General features: G+C 50.5%; 7 protein-coding genes across 9 annotated transcripts in view; 5 read left to right on the forward strand and 2 right to left on the reverse strand.

The window, feature by feature from the left end:
- Positions 1–3,026: 3,026 nt before the first annotated feature.
- On the reverse strand, positions 3,027–4,005 carry LOC108161758 (ubiquitin-60S ribosomal protein L40). Its single transcript, XM_017296092.2, has 2 exons — positions 3,898–4,005; positions 3,027–3,624 (listed from the first exon to the last, which is right to left on the reverse strand). The coding sequence occupies exon 2, from the start codon at positions 3,609–3,611 to the stop codon at positions 3,225–3,227; it is 387 nt and encodes a 128-aa protein (XP_017151581.1). The 5' UTR covers positions 3,612–3,624; positions 3,898–4,005; the 3' UTR covers positions 3,027–3,224.
- Positions 4,006–4,293: 288 nt separating this feature from the next.
- LOC108161757 (lon protease homolog, mitochondrial-like) lies at positions 4,294–5,288 on the forward strand. Its single transcript, XM_017296091.2, has 3 exons — positions 4,294–4,843; positions 4,911–5,161; positions 5,219–5,288. The coding sequence occupies exons 1-3, from the start codon at positions 4,646–4,648 to the stop codon at positions 5,274–5,276; spliced, it is 507 nt and encodes a 168-aa protein (XP_017151580.1). The 5' UTR covers positions 4,294–4,645; the 3' UTR covers positions 5,277–5,288.
- Positions 5,289–5,387: 99 nt separating this feature from the next.
- On the forward strand, positions 5,388–5,758 carry LOC108161760 (golgin-45-like). Its single transcript, XM_017296094.2, has one exon. The coding sequence runs from the start codon at positions 5,505–5,507 to the stop codon at positions 5,736–5,738; it is 234 nt and encodes a 77-aa protein (XP_017151583.1). The 5' UTR covers positions 5,388–5,504; the 3' UTR covers positions 5,739–5,758.
- On the forward strand, positions 5,731–7,549 carry LOC108161759. The gene has a single exon (XM_017296093.2). The coding sequence runs from the start codon at positions 5,750–5,752 to the stop codon at positions 6,068–6,070; it is 321 nt and encodes a 106-aa protein (XP_017151582.1). The 5' UTR covers positions 5,731–5,749; the 3' UTR covers positions 6,071–7,549.
- The window catches only part of LOC108161753 (cadherin-related tumor suppressor), a 32,654-nt gene continuing 13,491 nt past the window's right edge, over positions 6,078–25,240 (forward strand). Inside the window, exons 1-3 of one of the 2 annotated variants that reach the window (XM_017296085.2) lie at positions 6,078–6,295; positions 6,367–6,418; positions 17,375–23,126. In XM_017296085.2, the coding sequence (XP_017151574.1) occupies positions 17,487–23,126 (5,640 nt within the window). In that variant the 5' untranslated portion in view covers positions 6,078–6,295; positions 6,367–6,418; positions 17,375–17,486. Of the gene's footprint in view, positions 6,296–6,366; positions 6,419–13,509; positions 14,145–17,374; positions 23,127–25,240 lie in introns of those variants that run through there. The other variant, XM_017296086.2, reaches the window with a different exon arrangement.
- Positions 6,412–8,404, reverse strand: LOC108161756. 2 transcript variants are annotated; one of them, XM_017296089.2, is made up of 2 exons: positions 8,137–8,404; positions 6,412–7,659 (listed from the first exon to the last, which is right to left on the reverse strand). In XM_017296089.2, the coding sequence occupies exons 1-2, from the start codon at positions 8,290–8,292 to the stop codon at positions 6,451–6,453; spliced, it is 1,365 nt and encodes a 454-aa protein (XP_017151578.2). In that variant the 5' UTR covers positions 8,293–8,404; the 3' UTR covers positions 6,412–6,450. The 2 variants fall into 2 exon arrangements, with proteins under 2 accessions (XP_017151578.2, XP_033249773.1); XM_033393882.1 differs by having other exon boundaries at positions 6,412–8,194; positions 8,237–8,403.
- On the forward strand, positions 8,445–10,876 carry LOC108161755 (cleft lip and palate transmembrane protein 1). Its single transcript, XM_017296087.2, has 2 exons — positions 8,445–8,591; positions 8,665–10,876. The coding sequence occupies exons 1-2, from the start codon at positions 8,550–8,552 to the stop codon at positions 10,579–10,581; spliced, it is 1,959 nt and encodes a 652-aa protein (XP_017151576.1). The 5' UTR covers positions 8,445–8,549; the 3' UTR covers positions 10,582–10,876.

Here is a 25,240-nt window from a genome sequence, read left to right on the forward strand (position 1 = left end):
AGCCATAAACTGTAGATATGCAAAGCGCAACTCCTCCTTACTTCCCAGTCCTCAGTCACCAGTCCCTCCCTCCTGGCCGTAAAGAGAGCGGAAAATACGTAAAAACAAATAACAATTTTGCGCTCAAAATAGAACACAAACAACAGAAGGAGAGGAGCCTACACAGCCAATCCCATTCACATATCTGGAGAGGATGGGAATGGGAGGACGTGGACGTGGATGTGAACGTGGATGTGGATGCGGACCCCAAGCAAAAGTATCGATTTATGCATATTAAATTACACGCACTGCCTTACAATACTCGTTCGCATTTGTATCCAACGGATTCGTGCGCCGCCCGGTGCTCCTTTTGAGCAATTTATATTTCCTTATTGGCCACCCATCCCCTGTGCCACTGCGTGTGTATTTCTGACATCTCAGTTCCCGGTTCTCCATGGAATCGCCTAACCCACTTCCCCTCCCCGCTCCCCCCTCATCCGCTCTCTGCTTCGGCATCATTACCATTGGGATTCCACACTAGCGCCCAATTTATAAACGTTTGGCTGTTTGGCATATCTTGGGGCTGTTCCCGCCTCTTGCGTCTTCTGCCTGCCGCAAGCCGCCAGCCCTAGCAGGACACTTGGCGGGGAGTCCACAGAGAGAAAAGTCCACGCGAAAGATAAAGTCGGGCCAAAGATGGAGACGCGCGGATAAGGCAGAAGGCAGGACCCCCAGTCGGGCTGGAAATTTATTTCACATTGAAAATTCTTCTTCTCGATTGAAAAATCCGCTTTTTCTCTCTCAGTGAGCCAGGAGCCAACTTTCATTCCGCTATATGCACAGAGGTGTCCCCCATGACCATGCCCGTTCCCAATTTCCATCCGAATTCCACTCCAATTCGAAGGCCGCGGAGTGCATATTTTAGAGCAACTTACTGCCGTACTCCACCGTTTGGGAGCGAGGAGAATTACTTTGTTCGACTTGCTCGCTGCCGGAGCCGCAGTATTCAGAAACTATCCATTCAAACATCCAGGCAATCAGCAGTTGACTTTGTTGCATAAGCGGCGGCCATAACTCACGCAATCCCCCACCCACGCAAGTCGCGGAGCCCCGCCATGTCCTGCCGCACCATATGGAAACGAGAAATCCGCAAAGTGCAAGTGGCGCAAAAGGAAACTCGTTCAATTTTCAATGAGCACTTTTCGACGTAAAGGAGCACGGAGAGCTCGGGGATGGGATGGGATGGGAAACGGACTCCGTCTGCAATATTAATGCGCTTCAAACGCCGGCTCCGTCCTGACCCGTCCCAAAAAAAAACGCCCAAAACGTTAAGAGTGCCAGTGGCCAGAGAAGGCATCCAAGTGGATGTCCTCGAGCGGAGTAGAGTAGAGGGGATATCTGGGTCACTCAAGAAACCCGCATCGGACATCGGGCCCGGATCGAGGAATCGAAGACACTCGCCATCGAAGCGACCAAACCACGAAGCGCACTCTTAATTATTCTGGTCACATCTGTTATGTAAACTGCGACCAGGCCATAAAAGTCCCCGAAGATGACGGAGGCGGAGGTGGAGGCGGCGCCTGAAGTAAGCCCAAAGGATAAAGCCCGAAACTTGCAAAACGGCGACGAAGATGCGCACCACAACGCACGGCACCAGTCGATACTTGCTCCAGCGCACTCTCGTGCGTTGCAAAAATGTAAAACGAAAACAACAACACGCTCGGTGGTGGTCGGGAGAGGCAGGAGGAGGAGGCGGCAGAAGTCAGAAAGAATTTTCGAGAGCTGGCCAGGAGACAGGAGAGAGAACCCGGGACCCATAAATAAGCGGGCGACTGTCCAGGAGGCAGTGCCTTAATTTTTAAAATACTTTTCCCCACGCCCCACGCCTGCACATAACACCTTTTTATATTGTATGACAGTATGAGCGACATTCGAGCGAAGTACACAGTGGTCAGAACTCCGAAATCGGAGCTTTGCGTAGATTCTGCAGGCAGTTGTGATGGCGACGTTCTGCATGGACCACTGTACAAGGCCGCAAGGTAGGGCTGGAGTTCGCTTTTCCATCTATCCAGGGCCACGCCCGCTGCCGGAGGGAGGCGGCTGCCATTAAAATTTTGCATTGCTATGAATCCGTTGTTTCCTCATTCGCGGTACACACCCAAAAGCACTCTGCGGGGCGGGGGGAGTCATATGCCTTGTTTGGCGGTCGCCCACTCTGTACTTTTTAATTAATGTTGACCGCAATTTGCGCCTGGCTGCTGGGCGCGGGTCTGTGGCGTGGTCCACGTTCTCGTCCCTTCTTGAAGCTGCTTTTCTCCGTTTGTGTTATCAGGTTTTGTTTATCAGGACTTTTCGCACGGAGGCGCGAACCCTTTTGGCCGTCTCCAGGTAGCGACGGGCCTGCGCCATTCGAATGCTCTGGCTCAGTCACCCTTGGGTTATTAAGAGATTCATAAAATAAGCTTTGGCAGGGGGGTCCAAGACCAGCGGAGAATCTCAACCAACATGGCTGGGGATGGTATAATATCCAGTTCGCTCAACGGAAGCCTCTTGTTTGCGTCTTGTAGCGGACAAGTGCCAGTTATTCCAGAGTACAGAGAATCCAGAGTCAATGGAACCAATTAACTGTACTCACAGTAGTCGTCGTGCCCAAGTAGGTCTGCTCCATCGATCCATGACGATACAGAGCGCGGACTCGGGGACCGGACCCCTTCCCTTCCCTTTGGCAAACCACAGATGCAGTTCGCAACAGTAGCAAAGGTCGCTGGCAAATGGCATATCAATGACTGCGGTCGGCCTCACGCTTCCTGGATGTAAACTGAAACCAGCTGCTGCTCAATCGCATCGACAGTTGGAATGGCAAGAACCCAAACAGAAACAGGCTTGAAAGGCTCGAAGCTCGAGTGTCATCCACAGAGACGCGTTACTAATCGCAGTATAAGAGTTCTAGCTCCAGTTGACTCGGAACGGGTTGTGACTGGACAGATCATAACAAGACACACACGACAATGGCACGACAGCAGATACAACAGATACACATGGGATGGTTGCGGTGCGCCTTTTAGCAAATACAGGCAAATACATTTCTCAGTGAATCGTAGCTTGGGCTGATCGTTTTACAAAATGTATATATATTTACTTAGATTGTGAACCATTGGATTATATGTTGTCTCCGCCATGGATGGTGTAGGGGCAGATTAGATGCTGCTGTAGAAGCAGGCACAACCGGGTGGCAGGGGCAGCATCTACTTCAACTTCTTCTTGGGGCGCAAGTTGTTGGTGTGTCCGCACTTCTTCTTGCGGCAGTTGGTGGCACGGGGGTGCAGACGGGCGTAGCACTTGCGACAGATCATCTTGTCGCAGTTGTACTTCTGAGCCAAGATGCGGAGCGAGGGCTCGATGATACCACCGCGCAGGCGGAGCACCAAGTGCAGGGTCGACTCCTTCTGGATGTTGTAGTCGGACAGAGTGCGGCCATCCTCCAGCTGCTTACCGGCGAAGATCAGACGCTGCTGATCTGGGGGAATGCCCTCCTTGTCCTGGATCTTAGCCTTGACATTCTCGATGGTGTCAGAGGGCTCGACCTCCAAGGTGATGGTCTTGCCAGTGAGAGTTTTCACGAAGATTTGCATTTTCGAATCGTTGCTGCAAACACAAAATAAGCCATTAGTTAAGTTCGCCCAAGTTTCATTTCACGAAAGAACCACATTTTCTGCTATTTTCGCAGTTTCTGTGGCGGCTTCGAGGTTAGGTCCGACCTACTGCCAAGTGGGCGGGCTGTTTAGCGTTGTATTCTGTCGAAACCCTCTCGATGCCACCAGTTTTCGCTGCACATCCACATGGCTCGACCATGGACAGTATGTTTTTGCAACACTTTCACTGTTTACCAATTATTTTCACATTATTTCAGCAACTCACCAGAGAAAACGTGCAACCAAATGCTATTCCAAAAGAAAAGGAAAATTAGGGAAGCTAATATAGTGTGATATCAATATATCGATATATATACACAGGGTAGCTGCGATACTTTTAGGCGATAAGTGAATGAATCGATACTTCGGCATTTAATAGCTGTATGATATTAGACTCTGCTAAAATTTGCTGAAAACAGAGCGACATGATCGACAAAACGCAAAAATGAGTGTTTGCAGACAGCTCTGAATAACTGAGACACTATTTGTGACGTGTGATGTTTGTACAAATGTCGTTTGAGGGGGTTTCACATTTGGAGTATTTTGTGCTTGGTAAATGTTGCTGCGCAAATTCTACATATTTTTACATTTTACATTACATGATGTCCGTCAGGTGTCGCCTTTGGCACTTCGCTCAACGGGCTTACATACATTTTCTTCAAATTGGGATAACTAATAAAAATGTGTTTTTATTTAAAGATTTCTTGCACAACGTGTTAATTCAATTGGAAGCGACAACGTCAAGTAAACAACCATTGTCTGCATACCTGTGGCTCCGAACGGTGCTCTCTGGGTGCTTTGTGAAGCCTGAATGCCTTCTTTGATAACTCCACATGCATGCCATGAATGCCTACCGAAACGAGGGCATTATGCTGGCCAGCTCTGCTTTGTGCACGAATGTGTGCTCTCTCCACACACAACACACAACGGCGAGTTTAACTTCTTTGCGGTGAGTCTTTATCAGTAACCGCGCCATGGTGATGGCTCAGCGCTTCTACAGTCGCAATCGCGATGATCCCGTCGACAAGAAAGCGTCAGCGGTAACAAAACTGCTGTCCGACCAAGATTCCAACCTACCTGCCACAGTAACCGTGCCCGACGTATGGCCACATGTTCCGCTGCTAGCCATGCGTAAGAATCCCTTGTTTCCCCGATTCATGAAGATTGTGGAGGTGAGTGCAAATGCTGGGATATATATCCAGAATTCCAGTGGCCACCACTACTCAACTCATATTTAAGGTGTCCAACTCAATTGTTATGGATCTGCTGCGTCGCAAAGTTAGCCTTAATCAGCCCTACGTTGGGGTTTTCCTCAAGAAAGTCGACGGGGAAGAGGAGGTCATCCAGAGCCCGGATGAGGTCTATCACCTGGGCACTTTTGCACAAATCCAAGAGGGTCAGGATTTGGGCAAGATGCGCATGGTGGTGGTGGCCCATCGTCGCATACGCATCACAGGACATATGATCGAGGATCTGCCACATCCAAAAAAGTAAGCACCTACAGACACACAGCCAGTATAAATTGTGACAATTGTTCTTGATCTTAGTGAAGCCGCGGCCTGTCCAACCGCATCACGAACCGCTGCCGGAACACAAAAAGACTAAACCTCCAAAATTCGTTCCCTTTGAGCCATATCCAGGAGCTGTGAATCCCATGACTGCTGCACCATCGACCAAACATAAAATTCATCGCGAAAAAAATAACCTGGACATCGGTGTACTCGTGGATCAAGTGTCCACACTGCGCACCCAAGAACTGGACCCTGAACCTAAAGAGAGCGACAATAAAGATGCCAGCAACGGCAAGTTAGATATCCTCTCCAGCTCTCGAAAATGAGGGAGGAACGTGACTTCTTCCAGGCCCAATACAAATTTCAAACACACGTCAATAGGGAGCTAAAGAACCTGCTGGTGGCGTCAGTGGGTGAGGATCTGCAGACTCGCGTCAATCTGCTCACCGAAGACAAGTTGCAGCTGGCTCGAGCCCTGCTGGATACTGCCAACAATCTGACGACGCATACTGAGCAAATTAAGTTTCATGCGAGGTATGGCGATCCAAGTTTCTGACCAGCAGTGTCATGGTCGAGGAGCTGGCACGTTGGAAGGCCGATCTCACGCAGAAAAGCCAGATCCTGAACCAGTCCACCAAGCAATTGCTGCATACCACGCACCAGATACGCGAGATTCAGCTGGATATGCTGAAGCAACTAATGTTTTTGACTGCCACCGATATGATTAGCCTGAGTGCCGAGAATCTGAACATACTACAGCTCCACACGGGAGTGGGCATTCCCGAGGAGACTCTCAAGCCGAACGACTGTCCACCGCCGAACGCTGTGTTCCCCACCGTCTACGCGAGCATTTGGATAATGATGGCAATGTGTTTTAGATTATCTTAATCAATTCACCCGGACTCTCAACCAGTCGGCCAGTGCCAGCCGGATTATCGTGAGCGACCAGCACCATCTGGACACGCCAAAGAAGTTATTTGACAAAACAAGGGAGACAATTCAGCAATTTAAGGCTAATTGAGAAAAAACAAATGTGCTGATTGATATCAATATAGCTGCTCGGACGGATGAGCAAAGCAATGCCATTTTTCTTATATTTGTAGCTGTAACGAGGTAGGTGCTAGGTAGAAAAGTAGGGTGTAATCTGTGTGGGATACCTAATGAAAATGTCTTCTTATTTACAGATTTCTTGCACAACGTGTTAATGAAAGCATTCTAAAGGAACAGTCTGTGCTGGTAAGTATTTATATATTCTGAGTCTTATTTTTTTACAAATTATCCACTGTGTGCATTTCCTTTTTTAATTTTAAAATATTGAGTGGCTGGAAATACATCCTTTGTTTGTTTCGTAGCTGAAGAGGTTTGTTGGTTTTCGAACCGAGATAAAATTTTACCGTAGAGCCGACACTAACTTTATCTCCAATTTCCGAAGGTAGTAGAATATTAAACGTCGAATCTCCACTGTTCGTCTCAGGGACTGGTTCTACTCGGGCCATATAAACGCCGAAGTCTTTGGAGATATCTAGCAAGTGGACTGTGTGGGTGGATTTTCTGTCGCTTAGATGGCGATGATCCATACTGGTTTCCTTCATCATCGTCCTGAACTCGTCCACGTAGCCTCCTTTAACACAACGCTCAGGAACCGCCTTCTTCCTGCTGAAAGCTGGAAGGTATTGACGGACGGTTGGTTCTGGCACTAGTTGAACTCCTAGCGAGGAATCAATGTAGCCATTCATTGACTGATCTTTTAATTCGTTCCAAAGTTGCGATGTCTTTCGAGGGGCTCTGCCACCAGTCTGTGCGCTGGCGGATCTAGGAGAGATGTGTGACCTGCAAAATGGCATTGATTTTGTCCTACGCGGCAGTGCTGGCCAACTGGTGTTCGCTAACTCCCTAAATGTCGCAAACCTGGTAGCCCAATCCGTTGTTGTCGGACTACTGCTTATGGACGTGGAATTTTGTAGGTTTAGCCAAGCCTTTTCGAACTCGGATCGAGGTTTTTTACGCTGTGACTCCACCAATGGTGATTTTGGCTGACACTGTTGCTTGGTGTTTGGCCCAGCGTCTGCAGCCGCATTCTCCTGTTGCACATCGCCGGCAGGCCGGGAGCTGTATTTACGTTTGGTAATGATTTGTTCCGGCGAGGAACCAATGTAGCTATCATCGGATACGCCGGTGTGGCTCGAATCATTCAGTGACTCGTCTTTGAATTCGTTCCAAAGCTCCGATGTCTTTCGAGGGGCTCTGCCACCAGTCTGTGCGCTGGCGGATCTAGGAGAGATGTGTGACCTGCAAAATGGCATTGATTTTGTCCTACGCGGCAGTGCTGGCCAACTGGTGTTCGCTAACTCCCTACATGTCGCAAACCTGGTAGCCCAATCCGTTGTTGTCGGACTACTGCTTATGGACGTGGAATATTGTAGGTTTAGCCAAGCCTTTTCGAACTCGGATCGAGGTTTTTTACGCTGTGACTCCACCAATGGTGATTTTGGCTGACACTGTTGCTTGGTGTTTGGCCCAGCGTCTGCAGCCGCATTCTCCTGTTGCTCATCGCCGGCAGGCCGGGAGCTGTATTTACGTTTGGTAATGATTTGTTCCGGCGAGGAACCAATGTAGCTATCATCGGATACGCCGGTGTGGCTCGAATCATTCAGTGACTCGTCTTTAAATTCGTTCCAAAGTTCCGATATCTTTCGAGGGGCTCTGTTGCCAGTTTGTGTGCAGGCTGATCTAGAATAATTGTGTGACTTGCAGAAATAAGTGGATTTTTTTGTACGCGGCAATGCTGGCCAACTGGTGTTCGCTAACTCCCTACATGTCGCAAACCTGGTAGCCCAATCCGTTGTTCTCGGACTACTGCTTGTGAACGTAGAATTTTTTAGTTTTAGCCAAGTCTTTTCGAACTCGGATGGAGGTTTTTTACGCTGTGACTTTGACTGAGACTGTGACTCTACCAATGGTGATTTTGGCTGACACTGTTGCTTGGTGTTTGGCCCAGCGTCTGCAGCCGCAATCTCCTGTTGATTGGTGTTTGGCCCAGCGTCTGCAGCCGCATTCTCCTGTTCCTCGTCGCCGGCAAGTCGGGAGCTGTATTTACGTTTGGTGAACATTAAAATAGTGCAATATTGCTTTAAACACAAAGTTTAAAGTATTTGCAGCTTCTTTGTGTTTAATTCCAAGCAGGCTACATTTTTACTATTGATACCTCAGTTGCACGCGCACATCGATAGTGTACAAATTCAATCGATAGTTAGTTGCCTGTCGATAGAACTATCGATTCTTTGACAGCGCTAATTGCAATTTATGGAAAAGAACGTTGTGTAAAAAACCTTAACGAAAAACGTGGATAACATTTAAAGCACACAACATGTCGACTGCGGGTGATGAACGGCCTGTGGCTGAAGGCGCGGTAAGCAAAATCAAGGCTTTCTTCAATTGCATCAACCGTGCACGAGACATTTCAATTCTGCCCTCATTTTCAGGTGGCTGCTGGGAATGGGAACGCTGAGCTGGCCAATAATGTGGGTGCTGAAGGTCAAGAACCCCAGCAACAACAGCCCCAAAATCAGCCCACTCGCATGGAGTCCTTCTTTGCCATGACCAAGTCGCTTATCTTGCGAGCCCTGATCATCTACTTCGTCAGCTCTTTCTTCCGAAAGCCGCAGACGAATGCCGGCGAAGACAAAAGCGTGGCCAATGCGGGTCCAAAAATAACCGCGTGGAACTATTTTGAGAACGGCACAGATTTCGATTTGCACGTCTGGCTCTCTGAGGAACCGGACGTTGTAAACTTCCAGCAAAAGGCGAATCTGCTTTGGCTCCAGGAGGATCTCACGTATGGCGATTGGAGCTCGGGCCCCACCAAGGACGGCATCTACAGCCACAACTTGAAAATAAAGGCCAGTCAGCATTTAATGAACAACGGAAGTGTCTATCTGCACGCCTTTGTGACCAGGAGCGGCGAGAGCCCGGACCCAAAATCGCCCAACTATGCCCGGAGCGGTCACATGGGCCATCAGCAGCACCAGCTAAACAAGTTCAAGAAACTGCGAGTGAACCGCAACTACAACCTGCTGGCCAGCGAGAAGGAGAAACTGGAGCACGAGCTGAAACACGCGAATCTCAAGGACCAGATCGTGTCCCACTGGCATCCCAATCTGACCGTCAATCTCGTGGTGGACCAGACCAACTGGGCCCAAGGATCTGTGCCGCCGCCACTGGACGAGTATGTCAAGTTTGTGGATGGCGGTAAGACCTATTTGCCCATTCTGTTTGTCAATGACTACTGGAATCTGCAGCGTGAATATTTACCCATAAACCAGACCACTCCCGAGCTGGAGCTACACCTGACCTTCCAGCCACTCGGAATTTTCAAGTGGCAGCTGTATGCCGCCAAGCAGATGAAGAACAAATGGGCTGGCAATATGCTGGGCGACATTATGGCAGCCGGTGCTGTGGAGGAGACAGACGAGGACCAGGACTCGCTCAAGGAGACCTTGCTCGACACCAACATCTATCTGCTCGGCATCACGGTGGCCGTCTCCATATTGCATTCGGTGTTCGAGCTGCTGGCCTTCAAGAACGACATTCAGTTCTGGAACAACCGAAAGTCGCTGGAGGGCCTCTCAGTCCGCTCCGTGTTTTTCGCCGTGTTCCAGTCGCTCATCATACTGTTGTATGTGCTGGACAATGAAACAAACTTCATGATACGCATATCCTGTTTTGTGGGCCTGGGAATTGAGGTGTGGAAGATCCACAAGGTGGTCGACATCAACTACAACCACGATCAGAAGATCCTGGGCGTGTTCCCCCGCATCAGCTTCAACGACAAGGGCTCCTACTCGGAGAGCTCCACCAAGGAGTACGACAGGCTTGCCTTCAAGTATCTGGGCTGGGCCTGCTTCCCCCTGCTGGTGTGCTACTTCATCTATTCGCTGATCTACAACGAGCACAAGGGCTGGTACTCCTTTGTGCTGAACATGCTCTACAGCTACCTGCTGACGTTCGGATTTATTCTGATGACTCCGCAGCTGTTCATCAACTACAAGATGAAGTCTGTCGCCCACATGCCGTGGCGCATGATGACCTACAAGTTCCTCAACACATTCATCGACGACATCTTTGCGTTCGTCATCAAGATGCCCACCATGTACCGATTAGGCTGCTTCCGCGACGACATCATATTCTTTGTGTTCCTATACCAGCGCTGGCAGTACCGCGTCGACCTAAAGCGAGTCAACGAATTCGGCTTCTCCGGCGAGATGGAGGAGCAGGCCGCGGCAGGAGCGTCTGGCGCCAAGTCGCTGCCGTTGGAGGGGCAGGCGGATGCCAATGGGGCGGCAATCGAGGCGGCGGCTCCCACGATCAAAAAGACAGCCGCACAAAAGAAACAGGACTAGATAGCCATAGCCACATGTACGAGCCAGTATATGCATTAGAAAATTTCTAATATCTATATAATAACATTATACTCTAACAATGTATGTAATCAAATCAGTTTTCAGGACACATAGTCAAAATATCCTCCCACCCCGCTGTAGCAAACACTACACTCCACTATCACTGTAATCCCTAGGGCTAAATTGTATGTGTATGTACGTATGTTCGTGTTTGTGTTTCGAGCCCACGCTTCTTCCCAGCGTTGGATGATCAAATAAATTAAGTGTGAGATAAAGAAGAATCCACTGCATCTAATCTAATCTAATCGTCAAGCAATGGCCAGATTATAAGTTATCACGCTTGCTCGGGGAAACCTCATATGAGGTGTTTTATACACACATACATACGTACTCGAGCACATATGCATATGCATATCATGAAAACATTGGACCAGCTGTTTGAATAGTCACGTCCAGTTTGCAGCACTGGCGCTTCAAAACTTTACAATACTGAACAAGTGCCCGGGTAAATCTCACCAATTCAAACAACTTTGTACCACAGCATCGCAGCAACTAGAATAGAATTACCACAATGATGAAATATTATATCAAGATTAACATTTCAATAAGTATTCTTATGTTTATAAAAGTGATGCATAGTGATCCCCCTACAAGTATAATGTCATTCCTTGGCTAAAAATGAACGAGTCACACGTACGACAACGACTCGGTAGTGGTCTTGATATCGACTTGGTCATTGTGTTGAGCCCATCGCCCACACTATAGCTCTGGCTGCCGCTAGAAGTGGAAGTGGAACGAAGAGCAGCGATAAGCACGGGAGGAGGAGGAGAACCCGCGAATTCTCTACTGGCAAAGGCAACGGCAACAACTGCAATGTGTCGCGTCGTAGGCTCAGCTATTTTTATTGGTTTACCTTTCTGACTGCTCTTGGGTCTCGGGCTTGAACTTGGCTCCAATCGCAGCCTGTAGCAGCAGCAGTGGCCGCGGCGCATCACTGCGCTGCCTGGCCAGGACTTGGACTTGGACTTGGTGCTGGGCTTTGCGTGTTTTTGTAATATTTCTCAAAAGATAAGAATGCGCCCAGACCGGGCTGCCTTTCTGTTGCGGCTGCTGTTGCCGTTTGCTTTTGCTCTCCTGCTTGGCCCGGGCCGTGCCTGGCATTTCGGCAGCGACGACATTCATAAAGAAATAAAATCGGACAAAACTCTTGTTATGCTCTTTTTACTACATTAAGTGACAGTTTTACGAGGCAGCCAGCGAGTCGCGGGACTGGCTGTGGTTTACTCACATGATCCACACTCTATGCACTTCAATGTGGTCTAGGCAGAGTGCTGGTGCACATGGTGGACTTATTTATGTCTAGTATGTGTGGGATTTGCGGACCCAACCCAACCCAACCCGACCCTATTCCCTGAACTTTACAGTACGGTACCTTTGGATGTTCCACACAGATTACAATCAATATGGAACCGAGTGCTCGCTTAGGTTTTAAGTGCCGTCGGGAATTCCGGGAATTTCAGCAGTCCCATTTTCGAATTTCGAACCTAATAAGAATAAAGATGGCCAGCCACAGCCAGGGTAGCGACATCCGACAGTCTGCAGGCAAGATCCCAGCCCCAGACAGCGACTCATTCTCAGCCTTGTTTTCTTACTCTCTCGCATACATATGTACATATATATATACATATGTACATACATACATACTTTAGGGCACCCGGTGCCCGACACACGGATCACATGGACGGCGACAGAGCAGAGCTAGTTCACACCACCAGCCCGAGCAGCATAGCAGAGCAGTCCAACCCCGGTAAAGGGAAGTAAAACGCAGGTCCGTCCCAAACACCAAACACCGAAATTCCAGCACCAGTAACAACAACAACGGCAGCAGCAGCGACAACAACGACAACAACAGCGAAGTAAACGACAACTAACCATAAGAAAAATGACCAGCGATAATTTTAATTTGAAACCAGTTTCTATGCTAAACAAAATTCTACGGCGCTGCCCAAGACGGTCTGACGATCCAGGGAAGTAACCAAATAAAAAGTGCCCGCAACAAAGAGAGCGATGGAGAGAGGGAGAGAGACTAGGAGAGACCCCAGAGAGGGAGTGAGGTCCGATGTTGTTGAAGAGAGAGAGCCGAAGAAACAGAAGAATTTCTTATTCCTAAAGCAAACCAAACCCGACCTGGGAGCAGGCCCTCGTCTTCGTCTTCATCTTCATCTTCATCTTCGTCGTCATCGTTTTTCGTTTCCTTCTCCCCGTTCAACTTTGGATGCCAGCTCCTTAGAGTTAGCGTTGGAGTCGGAGTGGGACCGAGTGAGCACGACTGAGCACAATAACGAAAGCAAATACAACAGCAACAACAGGAGCAAGTGAAGCATCCTCACACCCCCCACACACTCTATGTACATTCTACAGCAGGCAAGTAATTTTTATTGTTGTTGTGTATGGGTCGCCGGTGGCTATTGAATCTTGTCGGACTGGCTATGCGCCCGAGTACGGGGCAGCATTATGGCCTAAGTCGGAGGGGCGGCTCTGTCTTTGGCTCTGGCTCCGTCTGTGCCCCAGAGTCCAAGGCACAGCGAGAGCGAATCGGATAGGTTCATAGAAGAGCTGGCCAGAGAGAGCGCAGGCAACAATTCCGAACAAGAAAATGAAAAACGAAACTGCAACAAGTGAAAAATGTGTTGCAGGCCTCCGCTGCCGCTGCTGCTGTCGCTGCCGATGCCGCTGCCACAACAGGTAGAGTGCAGAGAAGAGCGCAGAAGAACAAGCTACCACATTTGGCACGTATATGGCGGTCAGGAGAGTATATCTCTTTTTCTCTCTCCCTCTCCCTGTGTGAGATTCTCTTGGCCTAAACCCGTCAGTCGGCTTTTCCAGGCTTGGCTCGGCTCCCGCTCTGCTCATAATCTCTGCTTGCAACTCCACTCGTGGCGCTCGGCATTCAGTTTTCAGTTACGTTGCGACCACTGAGCGAGACTTTGGGCCGAGTTCTGCGATTCGAAAAGGCGCGCGTGCATAAAACGGTTGACAAAAGTGAAGGTGCGTCAGTGACTTGGATTCGGTTTGCTTTTCTCCAACTGGAGATACATGCCACTGTATCCGAACATAGGGCCTCTGCTCAATGTGTCTCTGTGCAGTGCGGTGTTTGCTCTGAGCACAAATCCAAATCAATTTGTTGAAATATAAATTCAAAGCAGCTGGAAATTAAGTGCTCCAAGTGTATCCGTGTATCTGCTGCGCCTGTGTGTGAGCATGTACATCTGTGTGTCGCCGTTGCAAATTTTTATAAGTGAAAAATTCCAACAACGTTGCAGCGAGCAGCCACTGCTGCAACAAGCCATATACAAGAGCGAAAAATGAAGCAAAACACGTTTTGCTAAAAGAAAAAAATATGCTGCGTCTGCAGCCATTTCAGATGTCCGCAAGTGTGTGTGTGCCTCTGTGCGTTCGTGCTTGTGTGCCCCCATCGGTATCGGTATCCGTGTCTGTTCCCGTGTCCGTATCCGTGCGAGCCCACCAACACTAAAATGAATTTAAAAATGTGAAGAAAAATGGTAGGTACTTGTATATATGTACGTACATATGTATGTACATACAAACATTCATAGCTATGCTATTATATGCTAGCATATATGAGATTGCACTAACACTGATTTGGGCTCCCATTTCGGGCTCATTTCGACTGATCCTTCAGCCAGCGGCACTACGTTTGCGAGAGTTCCGCAGTGAGAATCCGATAACCCGAACCAATGCTAAACCCAGAACAACAAATTTGCGTAAAATCCAACAGCCAGAAACAAATCACTTTTCCACTCATTTCCATTCTGGGATCACGCCCACGCGCTGTGCAAACAACTTTGGCTAATGCAATCGCATTCATAGCAAAATAATACAATTGTGGTATGCAAAAAAAAAAAACGATGAATGTGAATGTACAATATATGTACATACTATGCACATATGTATGTATAGTACAACACATATGAGTACTCGTACATCTGAGCGGTTGGCGAAGGCAGGCAGGCGGCAGACAGCGCCGCGTCTTGACGCGACTAACACAAATAAGATTAATTGTTGAATTATTATAAGCCAAAGGCAACGGTAACGTAGGCAGAGGCAGGGCCAGAGGCAGGGGCAGTTGTTGCTCTTGTCGTTGTCGTTGTCGCTGTCGTTGTGGTTGAAGTAAACGTTGGCCTCTGTTGTTGTCGGATGATACGATGCTGGGGCTCAACCAAAGCTGGGACCGTGAGCAGATTTCATCCGATCCGAGATCTGAGCTGAGCGGAGAGTTAAGCACAAAATGTTGCCACGTAATGGTTCAAATGGTTGAACATTTTCTGTGTGTTTTCTGTGAGTTTTGTTATTGTAAGAAATATCGACAAAGAAAGAAGAAAGAAAATATTCCTTTTTGTTCAAAATCTTGTAGCCTCTCTCCATGGTGTATCCATTGTATGAGTGTGTATCTGTGCCTGGCATCGGCTTGCGCTTGCGCTTGCACGCCGCTCAGCAGCGAAATGTAAATGAATATGGAAATATGAAAAACACGTTTTCTTTGGCCAGCCCGAACTCCAAACTCCACAGAGCTCTACTGGACTGTTCCGCTGCTCTGCTGCTCGCTTTGACTTGTTGTAGTGAGATGTAAAGTGAAAAGCCCAAATAAAATAAAAATTCATAATAATAAGGATCTGGCGGTGTGCATGGGTGTGTTAGTGCCTCTGCCACTGCCTGTTCCTGCAGGCGTCCCCCCAATGAGCGTTCCTCACGAAATTTCGAAGACGGTTCCTGGTCGCCGAAAGATATCTGTTCTGTTCTGTCCTAGCGATACTTGTATCTTTTTTATGCTCTGCCCTTTGTTGTGTATTTGAATTTGCATTGCAAATACGGCTTACTATACGGTATAGGCCCGGCAGAGGCACAGTCAAATCTTGCACAGATATGGTATTTATGAGCTCTCAAAAATAGCCCGCAGAGCCATGGCCATCGCCATCGCATCGATATTAATGGCGTGGAAACCAGATATGCCATAAGCCAGCGTTGCGTATGGGAAAGTGTAAAAGAGACAGATAAAACAATATGCATACATCAATCAAACAAATGGCTTTTGCCTCTCGTTCCCTTCCTCTCGAGACATTCATGTGGCCAATATTTAAATCTCGATGCCCGCAGATGGGTTCACTAATATGATTAAAGAGTGAACTCTTCGGAGTCAGCTTTGAAGAGTTCAAGCTCGACCGACTGGCGAATATCCCCGAGGTTTTCACTTACACTGGGAACATCTCTGCCATGAAGGAAGAGAAGAAAATGGGGGAGAAGCTTCAAAAGTTTGAAATACTCGGAACTGATTTTGAGCGTCTTACTAATGCAATCGGTATTTGGTATTCGATAGATACAAGAGACAGGGAAAGGCACAGACCTTCCTGGGCTTCGTGTGTGTTTGTGTGTTTTGGTCCGGTCCCACAATAAAGAACACAAAACACCAAGAAATAAAAAATATATTTGATAGAGACCAAACGACCGAAAACGAAATGAGAAGACTGCCAGGAACAGCACCAGAACCAGCAGCAGCCGCAGCAGCCTCAGTCGCATAAGCAGCAACAACCAACAATACCATTAGAGCAGGTAGATTTTGAAGATTAATGAACGGGTTCGGGTTCGGCTTGAAAAGCTTCGCTTCGGACAACAAAAACGAAATTTACGACGCATTTTCAGCTACGTATGTATACTTGTAGAGATCTGATCCACAGCCCACATTCTGACAGATACTGCGGGTCCGCTGCCATACTATTGTCTAGTTAGTCCATCTAACGATGTCTCATACCCTTTCCCTTCAAGGCGTATTATCACTTCTAACCATCACTTGACCCCCACACAGCACTCGTGCTAAACACACTCGGGGTTAGCGGAAGGGTATCCCGTGGTCGAGCACTACCAGCTGTCGCTGTCCACTTGGGATTTTACGCTATACGAGTGTTAATACGAATACGAATCAGTTTTAGAGCTCGATTCTACACACAATGTTGCACGTTGTTCTTGGTTTTTGGTCTTCGCTGAGTGGGGCAGGGGCGGGGCAGTGACAGTGGGTCTCCCGTCTTTGTATTGATACTCTTATAGAATCGAAAACTAACAAGAGATTGCCCCCACAAAGCATTCATTTGGTCCAAAGCTGACGCGCATGGTATTAATGGATGCGATGGCTGTTTTCCCATCATCTCTGTGTCTCCGTCTCTATGTGTGTGTGTGTGTGCTTTGGAATTTCATTTGATTAATAGACGCCGCCTAAATCTTGATTAGATTTTCCTAAAAGCCAAAGAAGAGCGGTGCCTTCTATGCCGTAGACTTGCCTCGCTTGCCTAGCTTGCCTTCAATCAGTTCGAATGTATGCCCGTATTTTTATTTCGACTGCAAAGATCCCCAGTCCCTGGAGAACGCGTGGGCTAATAGGGGTTGATTTATTAACTGGGGAAATGGGGAACAGATGAAGGCCTATCTGAGAGCTCCACGGTCGTGCAGCTAGGCGCTGGAAAACGCTGGTTACGCTTTCGCGCCTCATATGCCACTGGGCACCGTAGAGCGAAAAGCTTGCACCCGCCCGAGTGGCGCATGCAATTTTATGCTCGACGGAGTATGAAATGGCTGCTGTTTTTTGTTAATTGAAAGTGTTATTCCAACAAGCACATGGTGATACATGAACTTCATTAGCGCACTAATCGACCATGAGTAAATTGAAACAAAGTCTGGACATGCGACTCGAACTAATATTACTCTTATTTTATATATTTTTCAGGCGAATTTTACTGACGAATCGATAAACCATTCGAAAGATGTGAACTGACGTGAAAATGATCTAAAATGCAGCCAAAGCAAAGCAAAGCAGAAAGTAAAAAAGTGTACAGCAAATGAAAAAGTTGAAAAGTAAACTAAGACAAAGGAGAAGGGGAAGGGAAAGAAGCGAACAAGAAAGTGCGAAAATTAAGGAATACGGCCCACTACGTCCAACACCAGCTCCCAGGAGCTCCAAAGAGACGATGGACAGGCGGCTCCGTGGACGCAGAAGGGAGCAGGCTGGAGTTTGGGCTCCCCTGCTGCTCCTCTTCCTGTGGCTGTCCATGGAATCCTGCTGTCAAGCGGGGGATATCAAGCTGGGCCCCACACTCGAGCTACTGGCGCCCCGAGGGCGTAGCTACGCCACCACCTACGAACAGTACGCGGCATTTCCTAGGCGACGGAGCTCCTCGCCTGCGGCCGAGATGCAGTCCCGAGCGGTGGACACCAGTGCGGACTTTGAGGTGCTCGAGGGGCAGCCGCGTGGCACCCTGGTGGGCTTGATACCCACCAAGCCGAAGTTCACGTACCGCTTCAACGAGCCCCCGCGCGAGTTCTCACTGGACCCCGTCACAGGGGAGGTGAAGACGAACCTAGTGCTTGATCGCGAGGGCATGCGCGATCACTACGACCTGGTGGTGCTCTCCTCGCAGCCCACATACCCCATAGAGGTGCGCATCAAGGTGCTCGACATTAACGATAATGCGCCAGAGTTTCCTGAACCCAGCATCGCGGTTTCCTTTTCCGAGAGCGCCGTGTCGGGCACGCGGCTGCTGCTGGACGCGGCCACCGATGCGGACACTGGCGAAAACGGAGTCACCGATCAGTACGAGATTGTTGACGGCAACGTGGACCACAAGTTCCGTCTGGCTACCACCACAAACCCAAGCGGGGATACATCCTACCTGCACTTGGAGACGACGGGCAATCTGGACCGCGAGTCGCGCGGCAGCTACCAGCTGAATATATCGGCCCGGGACGGTGGTTCCCCGCCCCGCCTGGGCTTTCTGCAGGTGAACGTCACCATTCTGGACGTGAACGATAATCCGCCCATCTTCGACCACAGCGACTACAATGTTTCGCTGAACGAGACTGCTGTAGCCGGCACCCCGGTGGTCACTGTCATGGCATCGGACAACGACCTGGGCGACAACAGCAAGCTGACGTACTATCTGGCCGAAACGGAGCACCAGTTCACAGTGGATCCGGAGACGGGCGTTATATCCACCACGGAGCGCGTCAACTGCCCCCAGCAGACGCAGCAGAATGGCAGAGGCGGTGGTCAGAAAAGCTGTGTTTTCACGGTGTTCGCGCGGGACCATGGCTCCCCGCGACAGGACGGGCGCACGTATGTGACGGTGAACCTCTTGGACACAAACGACCACGATCCCATCATTCGATTCCAGTACTTTCCGCCCACCGGAAGTGTGGCCACCGTCGATGAGAACGCCGTGAATGGCACCGTCGTGGCCGCTGTGTCTGTGATTGATTCGGACGATGGCCTCAACGGAGAGACAACCACCCGGATCGTCTCTGGCAACGAGCTGGGCCACTTCCGCCTGGAGAAGACGCCGCTCTTCCACATTGTGCGCGTGAACGGAGTGCTCGATCGGGAGGAGATTGGGAAGTACAACCTGACTGTCGTGGCCATGGACAAAGGCACGCCGGCACGCATCACGACGGCCCACCTGATCATAGACGTTAACGATGTGAACGACCACGAGCCAGTGTTTGAGAAGTCCGAGTATTCGGCAGTGCTCAGCGAACTGGCGCCTACCGGGAGCTACGTGGCCTCGATAACGGCCACGGATGAGGACACGGGCGTCAATGCGCAAATCCATTACGAGATCCTCTCGGGAAACGAGCTCAAGTGGTTCTCGATTGACGCTGCCACGGGCCTGATTGCCACTGCCGGTGCCCTGGACAGGGAGATAAAGGACAGCGTGGAGCTGAGCATCTCGGCCCGCGACGGCGGCCCCAATCCAAAGTTCGCCTACACGCAGCTGAAGGTGACCGTTCTGGACGAGAACGACGAGGCCCCGCAGTTCGGCCAGCAACAGCTGAACGTCAGCCTCAGCGAGGACGTGGCACCCCAGAGCCTGGTATGCATGCTGACTGCCACCGATCACGACCAGGGAACGAACGGCTCTGTCGCATTCTCGCTGGCGCCCAGCGTGGAGCGTCTCTATCAGCAGCAGTTCGCGATCGACTCCATAACGGGCCAATTAACGACGCGCAAGGCACTCGATCGTGAGACAATGGCGAATTATGAAATTTTTGTGATCGCCCGCGACCAAGGTGCACCCACACCACAGTCGGCCACGGCTACCGTCTACTTGAGCGTCTTAGATATCAACGATAACGATCCCGAGTTTTATCCAAAGCACTACATCTACACGTTCAGCGACGTGGATGACATCGTGGATGGTCATGGCCATGCCAATGAGAAGGAGAACGAAAACGGGAATGGGATGGCAAAGGAACGAACGCTGCTCCATGTCACGGCTACAGATCGGGACGAGGGCGATAATGCCTTAATTACATACACCTTGGAGTCAGGTGGCGAGGGCGTGTTCCAGGTTGACGCGCACTCTGGCGCTGTCATGCTGCGTGGCGACATTGCTGACATGGCACGCACCGCCACAAAGCCCCACTACAAGCTGCTGGTCTCGGCGCGGGACTCTGGCCAGCGACGGAGTGGACAGGACGCTGTAGTGGACATTGTGCTGCAGTCGAAGATAGAGACAGAGCTGGAGTGTGGCAGCCAGGGTGCCTACGAGTTCCAACTTTCCGAGGATCACGAGCAGCAGCCGGCGCGCCTGGGCCGCGAGGTGGGGCTGGTGCAGGTTAAGGTTAAAGGGCAGGTCGCAGCCATCGAGTACATCATTATCCATGGGGACAGGGCTGGCAATTTTGCCATCGATGCCAACAGTGGCCGCATCACCACCGCACGCCCCATCGATCGAGAAGAGCAATCATACTATCGCCTGGTTATCTTGGCATCCAGCTCTAGCTCCAGCTTCAGTCCTAACTCTAGGGCTAGCCCTGGCATTGTGTATGGCAAGTGCAATGTCAACATTGCGATCATCGATCTGAACGATAATGCGCCCAGCTTCGCTCTGGATCGTGATGCAGAGCCAACAATTGCGCTGCCAGAGAACGCTGCTGTGGGGCAGGAGATTTACTTGTCACGGGTCCGGGACCGGGACGCTGGCATCAACAGTCGCGTCAGCTACAACCTCACCCACAACCCCGACCAGCAGTTCCGAATAGGCCCAGTGACGGGAGTGTTGTACCTGCAGCGTCCAGTCCGAGCGGAGCCGGGCTCCACTCTGCGCGTGGAGCTGATGGCCACGGATGCGGGAACCCCTCCGCTGTCTAACAGGCTGAGCCTCCTGGTGCACATTGCCGACGTGAACGATCACACGCCCGTGTTCGACCACACCTCGTACGAGACCTCGCTTCTGGAGACGACCAAGGTGAATACGCGATTCTTTGCACTGGCCGCCACCGACATCGATCTGGGAGAGAACGGTCGCATATTGTACGAAATCATTGAGGGAAACGCGGATCGCATGTTTGGCGTGTTTCCGGACGGTTATTTGTTTGTGCGTGCCCCCCTGGACAGGGAGGAGCGCGACTACTACGCACTGACGGTGTCCTGTCAAGATTCGGGCGACCCCTCACGCTCCTCCGTTGTGCCCGTGGTCATCCATGTCATCGATGAGAACGACAATGCGCCCCAGTTCACCAACAGCACGTTCACCTTCAGCATTCCGGAGAACGCCCCCGCGGACACGTTCGTTGGCAAGCTGCTGGCCGTGGACCGGGACATTGGCCGCAACGCAGAGCTGAGCTTTACACTCTCTACCCAGACACAGGACTTTATGATAGATACGCGCAACGGCTTCATCAAGACCCTCAGGCCCTTTGATCGGGAGGCCCTGGTGAAAGAGAACCGGAACACAGAAAGCAGCGAGGAGGAGCGCAGTGGCTCGAGAGGAATCGGCAACTTCCTGATTCTGGAAGCCATGGTCACGGACAACGGCAGTCCGCGGCTGCACGACAAGGTAAAGGTGAAGGTGATTGTCACGGATGTCAACGACAATGCCCCCGAGTTTCTGCGTGCCCCGTACCATGTGACCATCTCCGAGGGAGCCTCCGAGGGCACGCACATCATGCACGTGTTCACCCAGGACGCGGATGAGGGCCTCAACGGCGATGTGTACTACTTCCTTGCGAAGGGCAACGGGGCGGGGCTGTTCAGCCTGGACAGTGCCACGGGACAGCTGACGCTGGCCCGAAAGCTGGATCGCGAGTCCCAGGATGTGCATCACCTAATCGTCGAAGCCCGGGACGCAGCCCTGAAGGGGCCCCTCAGCTCGAATGCCACCATCAGCATTGTGGTGCTGGACGAAAACGACAATGCCCCAGAGTTCACGCAGTCGAGTAGCGAGGTGTCGGTGTTGGAGACCAGCCCTAGTGGCACGGAACTGATGCGCTTTCGGGCCAGCGATTCCGACCAGGGCGTCAACAGCCAGGTGGCCTTCAGCATTTCGGCGGGCAACCGTAGGGACACCTTCCACATCGACAGCGTGAGTGGCAGCCTCTATTTGCACAAGGCGCTCGACTACGAGGACATCACCAGCTACACGCTCAACATCACGGCCTCGGACTGCGGCACTCCATCGCTGTCCACCACTGTGCTATACAACGTGGTGGTCGTGGACGACAATGACAATCCGCCCATCTTCCCCAGCACGGCGATTGTGCGGCAAATCAAAGAGGGCATTGCTCTGAAGACACCGATAGTGACAGTCACAGCGGACGATCCCGACTCGGGCCTAAACGGGAAAGTGAGCTACGCCATTAGCAGGCAGGAGCCCGAGCTGACGGGCGGACGCCACTTCGGCATCAACACGGAGACTGGAGTCATCCACACGCTCCGGGAGATCGACCGCGAGTCCATAGATACTTTTCGGCTCACGGTTGTGGCCACCGATCGGGCACAACCCTCGAGCAGACAGCTCTCCACCGAGAAGCTCGTTACGGTGATTGTCGAGGACATCAACGACAATGCCCCTATCTTTGTGTCCATGAATGCGGCCATCCTGCCACTGAAGCTGCAAGGCAACAGGGAGGAACCCGTGATACAGGTTCAAGCCCGGGACGCCGACTCCTCGAGCAATGGCCTTGTTACATACGAGATCGTAAGCGGCCAGCAGGCGCTATTCCGGGTGCAGCGCAACACGGGCATCATCACCTTCAGCCCAGGGGCCCAGTATAAGCGCGAAATTAGCCACCAGCTCACTCTAAAGGCCACCGACGAGGCGGTGCAAAGCGAACGCAAGAGCAGCGAGGTGTACATAACGATCATCACGCCGGGCATGCCGGGTAGCGATCTATCCGTACCTATTTTCGAACAGCCCAACGCATTGTCCGGCTCTGTTTATGAGAACGAGCCAATCGGCACAAGCATCCTCACGGTAAATGCCCATCTCCATGGCTCCGAAATCGAGTACTTTGTGACGAATGTGACTGCGGCGGGGAACAGCGCCCTGCCGGTGCAAGTGGATCGATTGTTCGACATTGATGCAAAGCTGGGGATACTCTCGACAGCGGCCGAACTGGACCGCGAGGCAGGGCCGAACAGCTATGAGGTGGAGGTCTACGCCATCGCTCTAGGCGGACAGCCGCGCACAGCGCACACAAAGGTAAGTCCACATCCCCATATCCTCACATTCACATTCCACTCGCATGATGCAGAGGGCAGATGCAGATGCAGAGCACTGACTTTTGCCTTGCCTTCTGCCTGGCCCATTGTGGCGGCCATTACTGGGCCAGCTTTAAGGGCCGGCTTATCAGAGCAAGTCGAGACCGCACTAATGCGCTTTTAATGTCTTGTGCTGATATGAAATGTTGATTACACGCCAGCCGGTGCTCCAAGGAACTCCAACTCCAAGTGATCTGAAGCCTGAGCCCCAGTTCGGATCGGTTCGGTTTGGATATTCTACATGCAGTTGCGGCTATGCCTTGAAATGCAAATTAACAGGCAAACAACAGGCGGATTCGGCGTCCCTAAGCTGCTCTCCTGATATCTGCTGAATGAATTTGATAGAGGAGTATGGTCGCGGGGGGAGGTGATGAGGAAAAGAAACCAACCAGACCTGTGTATCGAGAAAATATTTTACAACGCAGAGCTGCCTGCATAAATGGGCCGCAGGGATAGAATTATAATAAGATGCTTCATTGGCAGATGCCTTTAATTATGGCTGGTGCTGGTGCTGTATATGTTGATGTTGCTGGTACCCTACACGCCAGGAGTCAGGGCCTCTGCACAGCATCGGCACAGCTTCTTCCAGCAGTGGGGAAGCCGAAGTGGGGAAGCTTCGGCTGAAGGGCAAGGCACAGACGCGAAGAACTCAACTTTTGGCCTTCTTTTACTGGTTTTCTGGCAGAAAGCAGGCAAAAGTAAAGCAAGAATAAAAACGAGGGGGAACGTTGTGAGTTGCTGCGGAGACCGCAACTCTAAATTTATACCCGATACTAAGTCAGTACGGCTCTCCTCCGGCAGACGCCGCTAATATTAAACGACACGACAAAGAGTGTGTGCAAGAGAGACAGAAAATCAGTCTGAGCGTGACGTCGGGGGCTGCGTAGCCAGTGCAACTTGATTTGTTCCTTTTGGCTATAAAATTTGGACACGAAACGGTCAAGGTCCGATATCACAGGAGTGTGGATACCAAATTTGGTTGCTCTGGCTCTTATAGGTTCTGAGATCCTTGAACTCATATTTTGCAATTGACAAAACCGACCATGAAACCTGTGTGTTAGAGAGAGACAGAGCGAGAAAGAATGAAATTGTTTTCTTGATTCTGGCTATAATCATTATTCGATCTGGTTCAGATTTTGCACTGTAGAAGATATGGTCATCCTCACCGATTCTGCGTTTTTGGTTTTATCGTATCTTTAAAAATGTGGATGCCACAGATTTTCGTCCTTTGTGGGGCCGGAAGTGGGCGGGGTGAAGTTTTGAAATATTTTTGTAGCAGTGACATATCACAGAAGTCTGGATCCAAAACATCGTTGCTCTAGCTCTTATAGTCTTTGAGCACTAGGCGCTGAAGGGGACGGACGGACGGACGGACGGACAGACGGACAGTCAGACAGGGCTCAATCGACTCGGCTATTGATGCTGATCAAGAATATATATACTTTATGGGGTCGGAAACGATTCCTTCTGGACGTTACACACATCCACTTTTACCACAAATCTAATATACCCCAATACTCATTTTGAGTATCGGGTATAATAAAGGGAAATAATGCTGAGCTGCTCTGTTTGCAGCCAGCCATCGGAATGGTCGGCCCTTTCCCTGCACTGCTCTTCTCCTTCTCCTTCTCCTCCTCCTCCTCCTCCTCCTCCTCCTCCTCCTCCTCCTCCTCCTCCTCCTCCACCTCCTACCGAGCTCGATACAAGCCAGTACTGATCCCCATTTTCGGCATCTGCGACCGCGTCCGCGTGTTCGTGGCATGGCCTCGACAGACACGTTGTATGCGTAGGTATGCCAACAATGTACGCATGCAAATGTGCGCGCTGTAGTTCCAGTTTCGTGCAGCTAGCAGCAGCAACTTCATGGGGCACGAAGCAACGTTTAAGCCAGCGTTCCCCAGAGTCACACACACATGCGTCGCTGGTACAAGGAACTATGCTTTAGTGGATGTTTCTTTGGCTGTTGCTCGCGTGCGAAGAGGGTTTCAATCAATTCATTGTTTCATTGATTTAAAACGATTGTCATGTTTTCAATTTTTTTTTGCGCTATTTGCG

The sequence above is a fragment of the Drosophila miranda genome, chromosome 4 (genome assembly GCF_003369915.1).
Source record: "Drosophila miranda strain MSH22 chromosome 4, D.miranda_PacBio2.1, whole genome shotgun sequence".
NCBI classification, from domain to species: Eukaryota; Metazoa; Arthropoda; class Insecta; order Diptera; family Drosophilidae; genus Drosophila; species Drosophila miranda.